General features: G+C 43.6%; 1 protein-coding gene across 3 annotated transcripts in view; it reads right to left on the bottom strand.

Annotated features, from left to right (window-relative positions):
* Positions 1-8188, bottom strand: part of MAPK12 (mitogen-activated protein kinase 12) — a 45741-nt gene extending 37553 nt beyond the window's left edge. For all 3 annotated transcript variants that reach the window (XR_004841912.1, XR_004841913.1, XM_035893693.1), the window contains exon 1: positions 7936-8188. Coding sequence is in view for 1 of the 3 variants with exons in the window: in XM_035893693.1 (XP_035749586.1) it covers positions 7936-7950 (15 nt within the window). In the remaining 2 variants the exon portion in view is untranslated. The remainder of the gene's footprint in view (positions 1-7935) is intronic.

The raw sequence follows: 8188 nt of genomic DNA, 5'->3' as shown, positions 1-8188 counted from the left end.
TTCAGAAGTTCTCCAGATATTTCCATGCCTTCATTTACCTAAGCAAGAAACACAGGAAAATAAAGCCCATGATGTCTCAACATAGCAGTGAAAAGACACAGGGACACCACAATAAAAGGAAGGGACACAGCAGAGGATGAAATTGTGCGGCCGCGGTACCACATCCATCCCTGCACCCAGGCATTATCAGGCGCCTGCTGTGAAATGCGGGAGTGTGAAGATCACATCTCCATAAAGAGCACACCAGCAAAAAACACACTTAATGAAGTCCACTAACATTTTACTGCTTCTCCATGCAAGTAAACAGAGTTCCCGGTAGTTACTTAATACTGCCTGATATGCAATATACATTACTTCTGAGGTAAGGTTGCAAACTCACGGAGACAAGCTTATCATGCCTGCAAATCCTCTGCAGTGAAGGCTACCACCGAGACCAACGCTCAGCTCCCACTGAGGGGAACTGTAAATAATAAACCAGGAAACTCTTTTGACATGCCAAGGATTTCACAATACTTTTCTTGCTTTGCAAAGCAAGCTTTCTAAAAATCCTGAAATCCATTTTAGTGTCCAAAATGGTAAGACATACTAATAGTTAATCAATTTAAAAATAAAAGTGAGGGACCCATTTCCTTTTTGTCAGTGATCTTTATTTAATAGCTGCGCTTTGGGATGATTTTCCTGTACTGGAACAGAGTCATTACTATTTCCATTTACGTCACAACATTCTGCAGATATCTTAAGCACAAGGAGGTATAGGATAAAATAAATCCTCCGAGGAAGATACAACCCCAGCTACTTCTTCAGGAAAGGAACTGGATAAAGTGTAGGAAAATCCCTTGTCTGCAATATCATGGAAAATCCCATGTCTGTCTAAAATGCTCTCAATTAAATACAGTATTTGTAAAAAAACGTTACGATACTTAATGTCCCAGCACAAAAGTAAGCCACTGTAAAACAATTACAAGAATCATTTGTTTTTTACAGTGTGGCCTATACGAAATGTGATGGAGGTGTCTGTAAAACCTGTAAATCTATTTTTGGTGTTAATTCAGCTCAATTACTGATACTATCAGAGATGGAAGCACAGCCAAGGAACAAACCCAGTACACCCTGTGATGGCAATGAAAAGCATCTGAGGAAACCAGCAGCAGCACTACCCTTTCAGGGTCTCATTTTTTTCCCCATTAACTCTGACAAAAGGCAATTTCTCAAATGAATTAGCCCACAAAGGATGCATCTTGTTTCCTACCACCCATCTGACCAAAAAACCACCTGGATTTCTGCAGCCTCCACTGAAGTACCTTCCTTACTTGTATCTCGAGGAGAGAGTGTGATACTGTGTCTCTCCCATCTTCCTGCAAAGCAAACGCACAGTAACAGCAAAACTACCCATCTAACTTGTTTTCCACGGGTATGCTTTTACTCAATATATTTACTTTGTTGTCTACACCTCTTCCCTGTGAAGCCAGTGGTGGGCGGGTGGCAGCGTCTCCAGCCCTTATTCCTACCGTCCATCCCCACCTCCAAGACATTTATACTGACCACCCTGACCAACTTTAACTACTGTCAACAAATAAACAACAGCTTTGCGTTGGTAAGGTGGTTTCCGCCCTTCCCTTCTCGGCTGCCTCCTCTTCCAAATGTTACTCCAGCAGTGGAGCTCAGCAGTAAAGAGCTCCCTGTCTCCATCCTCCCCTGCACTTTCAGGTACTGGATCACTTGTATTCAAGGACCGTTCCACTGTGTATCTGTAAAGCAAAGTTTCTGACGTAAGCTGCAGCACATCAACAAAAGACTCAGATCTTGTATAAATTAGTAAGTAATGTAGGTTATGTCTCCTATACATTGAGCGCTGCTTTCTCTTGCGGATATTACGCATGAAAACACAGTGAAGTTGAGTGGCTTTGGCACTCAGGCTACAAATGTAAGTACATTTTTTAAGAGAGAGATCCCTGCTGGGGTGCACTGAACTATATGTTATGCTAAATTAAATTTTCTGCAGGGTTAGCTCCAACTTCACATTCCTGTGCTGTTCCACATCACAGGGCACCTGCATCCACCTACCACACTAAGAAGTCTCAATCTTTTTACAGTTTTAACTATCCACGCACAAGGCTTGTACCACAGTCACCTTTCTTCCTCACTGATCACTGCTGCCTGACACAAGGGACGCCTGCTGATGAACAGGGAGCTCCTTGCCTTTTCTCCTGCCAGTCGGCACGCCGGCAGGCACAGGCCGTACCCATGAGTGTCACCACACTCTTCTTTCAGTGGACCCATAGGTAACACTGGACAGATCCAAATCCTGCGGACAAACACATCTTCATCTCTGGATTGGATGGCAACGGAAAGAGAAGCTTTGGGTTTCAGTTCCGTCTTCCTTATTTTCATTTACTGAGCTAGGCTCATCAGTCTGCTTTACTAGTACCCAAGGCTGGGGTGTGAATAAATGGCTGTCAGCTGAAGCCCAGCCTAGGTAAAACACCTATTAGGGAGGTTTGTGAAAATAAGCAGAAGTGACAACCAATACCACTATGTTGATTTATTGGCTTTTGAGTACCAAAATAATCACTCTGGTGTCCTGTGAGCTCCCTAGCCATGCTAAGCTTTCAGACCGCAGGAAAGCAGCCAGGAGTGTTTCTCCCCTACAACCTTTTGATAGCAATAAACTATCTGGTTATAACTATATTTTTGCTTTCATAAGGACCCTTAAGGAGATCTGCCATCGCCAGCCAGGATTTCTGAATTGCACTTTACTGGCACTTGTGTACCGAAAGGATGTGAATTTTTAGCTGGTGCAGTCCTGCAGGACTTGCTGTGGGAAACCTAACACAGCGAGCACGCTTTCATCTGTAAAGGCATCACTCATCTGCAACGCCCTTCCTGATCTGACTTGGTACACAGCAGAGGCAGTTGCTCTTCCAACGCTCACGTCAGGCTAGACGAACGGCAAAAAGTGACAGGTTTAAGGTTTTCTCAGGCAGGAACATAAGAGTGCCCCGCTGTTTTCCCTGGAACAAACTCCACCCTTGGTTGATACTGTGTCAGTGTAAATAAAAAGCCCAACTTTTTTCCAAAATAAAGAAGTCAACAGAATTAAATATTAGCCAACCTAAAAGTAAAGGCCTGCATCATCCCCAGAAACATAACTAGAGAGACAGACAACTTGGTGTCTGTTGGATACCCGAGTTCCTTCCAAATGGGGAAAAAAAACGCTACGTGGTTCTCGTAATGCAAAACACACACTCGTCTTCAGATGTGGGAATACACCAGAGAATAATTTCCACTCAGAGCAATGAATGACAGCATAACATAGAGTACCTTTAAACAAATACTGCAGTTGCCTCTTACGTACAGGGTTTCCAGGAAGAGAAAACATCTGTAGAATATTAACTGACCCAAGGAACGTTTAACGGGCATTTGTCAAAAATTTTATGCCAGAAACACGTTCAGAATTTAAGTTGGTAGAGTTGGGTCAGAATTACGGTATGTGCTTACATGCACACATAGGTACACCCATATATACACACACACGTGTATACCACGCTTTCATAAAATCCACGCCCTGTTCTGATGCGAGACATCAGCACAAGCCGCTGCTTCTCTCCCTCTCCAGTGCCACCTCCCCTCACCGGCTATTTTGCACTCCTGCTGGCAACTTCAAAACTTCTGTTACCAAACCGGGAGGTGAGAAGGGCACCAGGACTGGACCGGTACGGGTCACTACGTAGTTGTTTCAACAAAAGCGGGTATCGTGGTTATCGCTTCCAGTCCAAATGCATAATAAAATCCAAGTTAGTTATTCGCCAAGTGAACCTAAGAGTTCTGCACCTCCGCTTGCTTGCCTGCGTTTAGTTTTGCATGCACAGACATCTCCATTACCTGCAGAAGAATACACGAATGCAGAGCTATGCAAATGTTTGAGAGCCAAAGCCAGAGCCAAAGTTAGCACGCTGGCCATATTTTCACTGGTTTTGGTTTTAAGTCAGAGCCATAACAGATAGTTTTAAGGGTCCTCACTTTAATGGAACTCAAAATGGAAAGAAGCAGGGAACAAAAGGAGCACTACTGAAAAAAACTTCCTGAAGGGAAACAGTCTGTTCCTCTATACAAGATGCAGCAGATGCCAAAGAAATAATCAAGAGCTGCTAAAGCTGTAGTGGGATGAATACTTCAAGCTAGCATGAATAAATGAAATAAAACAAACCAACCAAACCCAAACCAGTGCTTTCTTCATTCTGCCTTAGCTGTTTTTATTCCTCATTTTCACACCATTCTCTCTTTTGTGCCAGAATATCTGTGTATGCAGCTACACAGTGATCCAGCAGCTTATCCCGCTGGAAACTAACTTTTCTTTTTGGCAATGTCTGAGGAATTGATCTGGGTTAGACTGCTTCTTGGGCAGCAGAAGTAGCTTATGATGTTTGTGAAACATCCCAGATACTCTCAAATTAAAAGGCCCAGCAAAAAAAAAAAAAAGGATACCTGGTGCCATTAAAGACAGAGATTTATCTCCTAACGGCCAGGTCTCGTCCTCTTCGCACACAGCGTCTGCCCCATGGTCCTCAACGCCATTTCTCCTGGGGATTTGTTTGCAAAGGGTTGATGAGAAGTCCCGTGCTAGCACATTTGCACGGTTTATATAGAAATATTCCTCACTACATTTAAATAATGTCCTGCTTCTGAGCCATTAGGGAGCACAAAGATCTAGCATATATAATGAAAGATGGTCATGCCAGCAACCAGAGTTGCCTCCTCCTGGAAACACCTAAATAGACAACCAAATTGCCATGTGAGTTCACTTCCTTACAAGGTAAAACACAAGTCCAGTAAAATTCAGTAGGATGACTCCTGTACTTGTTTTTGTGGGACTCCTGGTCACCCTACAACCCTTCCACATTAAGTAGATGAGCATATTCCTCAAAGGGTCTATAATGGAGGTCATCCAGGGTATTGAGCAGAAGTTTTCCTCCATTTCCTTCACTGAAGCATGACATGCTGATGAATTATAACACTGTGGCATGGGTTTAATGGTATCTTCTGCCACCTTAATGGAGGATCAGAGATGCTATTTTTAACACAATGTGTCAGACCATTACAATCTCTTCCCTGATTCTGAATACAGCACAAGGTTAAATAAACCGTGATAATATATTGCTACATGCTTAACACAACACTTCCCTGAAAGCTATGAAGGGCAGAGATGGTCCATCGAGAGGTAATCACAGCGAAACACACACTTATCATGTAATCCAACATCACATGCATCATGATTACAGAAGTCTTTTAAAAGAAAGAACAAATCAGAAGAGCAAATTGGATGTAATTTTAACTATCGAATAAACAGAATCTTGAAATAGTTTATTTATATCCTGAAGTAGGAAAAAAGCAAGATGAAGATTAGTACTGGCAGATTAGTGCACCGTTGCAACAGTATCCCAAATCTAATCCATAGTGGCAGTACCGTGAGAGCTGCCATCACACACCACCTCCTCTACATACCTGGATTACCAACAGCCATGACAGAGATAACAGTGGCATCACTATTTTGTTGTGGTCTTTGAAACAATTACTTCAGCTTTATTAATTTTTAATAGCAGCTGTATTTATAGTACAGCCAGGAAGACCGATAACTGCTATTTTATAGAAGTATACTATAACATATTGGTTAACAGAAAAACCAGGAAAGATACTTCAATCACAGTTCTGTTCTACTAATTCCTGTTGTAACGAGACGTGCATCCCCCCGAGTAGGGCCCGTTCGAAACTCCATAGCCAGACCTACAGAAGCCACAGGGGTAACAACAGAGAACAGGCAGCTGTCCTGCCACTGCTGTGCCTATCATTAATGGGTGTGCACAGTACACTGGGGACTGTTGATGTGAACGGGAAAGGACCTTACTGTCTGCCTGTAAACCCATCCTTTGGAAGAAATATGCAGAAAAGAGGCTCTTTGACAGAATGGCAGAAATCCTGATGAGGAGTGATACCGCCATTCTGGTTTAATTTTGGACGGGTGGAGCAGCCAAAGGAGTATCCTGAAATGAGCACAGGGACTAAAATCCTAAAAGGCGTTGTTGCTATTCCCAATTCACCGCGGGCGAAACGACTGACAGAAGGGTGTGAGGCTGGGATGGTGGATGGGAATTCTCTTGACGGGCTGTACTGCCAGCTCAGCCTCATTGCGGAGGGGTGGAGCAGCCAGCTTCTGCCTCCACGGTGCCTGCAAATCCCTGCAGGACCATTTATTCAGTCTTTGTTCTCTAATGAGTGGATGCCATAATTTGTAGTAAAACTTTTCCTCAGTGCGTAGACCAGACTCCTCTTTCTGGGGCCCAAACTGTTTCCTAAGACTGTAAATTACTCCCTTCCTTTATATATATTGATTTGTTAACTTTTACAAATTGTGCTCATGTTCCCCAGTGAGCATTTTCTTCTAGACTCTTTAATTATCAAATGAGTCCATGGAGGGGTTCCAGAGTATTATCCTGAAGGGCATACACCGCGTAAAACCCACCAGGAGTGGAAAATGCTGCCCAACAGATTATTCTGGGAAATGGAAGAAAAATAATCTCAAAATTCTGGACACAGTTAGGAGCTTGGCAACTGCACGAGCTGCTCTGCTCCCAAATGTTCAGTAAAGAAAATGATGAGAGTATGAAAGCCCATGCATGACACAGAAGTTCCCTGCAAACTTTAACTCTTTAACATATGCAGCAGTGGTTATGAGCAGTTACTTCAAAGCAATCAAGTAAAGTGATCGAATGTATTAAAAGATTCAGACGAAAATGCGAACAGGCACACAGGTTATTAAGCCTACAAAAAGGTCTGTTTTTTTCTGGACAGTCAGGACATCCCACAGATAATTCTTCAAAATGAACCTGGATATTGTTGGTACTCACAATGTTAATACCATGACGTTAAATGGCAATGACTGGCTATTGTTATTACCAGGTTCTCTTACCCTTGCTTTTGATCTCCTAGCTTTCCTTGACGGGTGTCTGAATGGAGCTATGCTCCACTCTCCCGCATTATTAATGTTTTAAACCAGTTTCTCATGCACCTTTTTAATAACTCCCTCCAAATTCTCTTTTTTTTTTCACCTGCATTCACCACGAACCGCATTTAAAGCCCCTACTGTGATCCTCCAAGCCCACCCTGGGACCATCCTCCCCTGGAGTCTGTGCTTTGATTCCACAATAACGGTCTTCACACAAATCTCTCCTTTATTATTTTCTTAAACCACTAAGCACTGTTGGGACTAACTATCTTTATCTCAATGACTTTATCTCGATTTCAACACTCCTTTCTACAGCTGTTCTTCTTTCACATTACACAGGAATCTGTGCAGAGCTCTGTATCCTATTGTCTGCTTCCCAGTAAAGCAATTCAGTCAGTCATTCGGGAACTCTTCCTGTTTCACATTAGTACGAACCCAGAACTTCCAACTGCTTCACGAACGATAAAAAAAGAAAACCCTACCCTCTCCCCATAGACATCCTCATGCAAGTTCATTAAAAAAAAAAAAAAAAAGATGCTGGCACCTGAGACCCACCGGCACGGACCTATGCTCTGTACTCTCCTGCACCTCACGGGAACACAGTGACAGAAATAGTAATTTCTGGTCCTTAGTCTCTCTCACTACCTCTGAGCACAAATTCCACTTTGGTCCTAACCTTCCCCACCCAACCTTTCCTACCTGGAAATGAAGTGGTGTTTCCCACAGGATATTCTAGTTTGTGCGAACTGATGATGTTTGTGGATAAAGGACAGACAAAAGACAGACACGCACGTGGGTCTTGCCCAAAGACTCCCCAGTTCCATGCAGCCACACAACTGCCTTGTCCGACTCCACATAATTTTCTTTCTTTTTTTTTTTTTAGGGCGTGTAAACTGCGGCTTTTGGGGGGGAAATCCGCTAACGACCCAACTCACGTTTTCGTGCTTCATGTGTTTCAGGAGGCGCAGCTCTCGGTAGGCTCGTTTGGCAAAGAGTTCAGACTGAAACGGGCGGTACAGTTTCTTAATGGCCACTTTGGTACCACTTCTTCCATCGACGGCTGAGCTTTAAGGGAAAAGGAAGAGTTTGGTGAGCCAGGGCTGACGCAAGACTGCGAACCCCGACGGCGCTGGAGAGCGGCCGCATCCTGCCCTGCGCTGCCCAGCCATCAACCTGCCGGGGGCCTGC

Source organism: Egretta garzetta, unplaced genomic scaffold (genome assembly GCF_000687185.1).
Source record: "Egretta garzetta isolate BGI_Z169 unplaced genomic scaffold, ASM68718v1 scaffold64, whole genome shotgun sequence".
In the NCBI taxonomy this organism is placed as follows: domain Eukaryota; kingdom Metazoa; phylum Chordata; class Aves; order Pelecaniformes; family Ardeidae; genus Egretta; species Egretta garzetta.
Note: the sequence above shows the minus strand (reverse complement) of the source record. Positions and strands in the feature narration are given on the sequence as shown.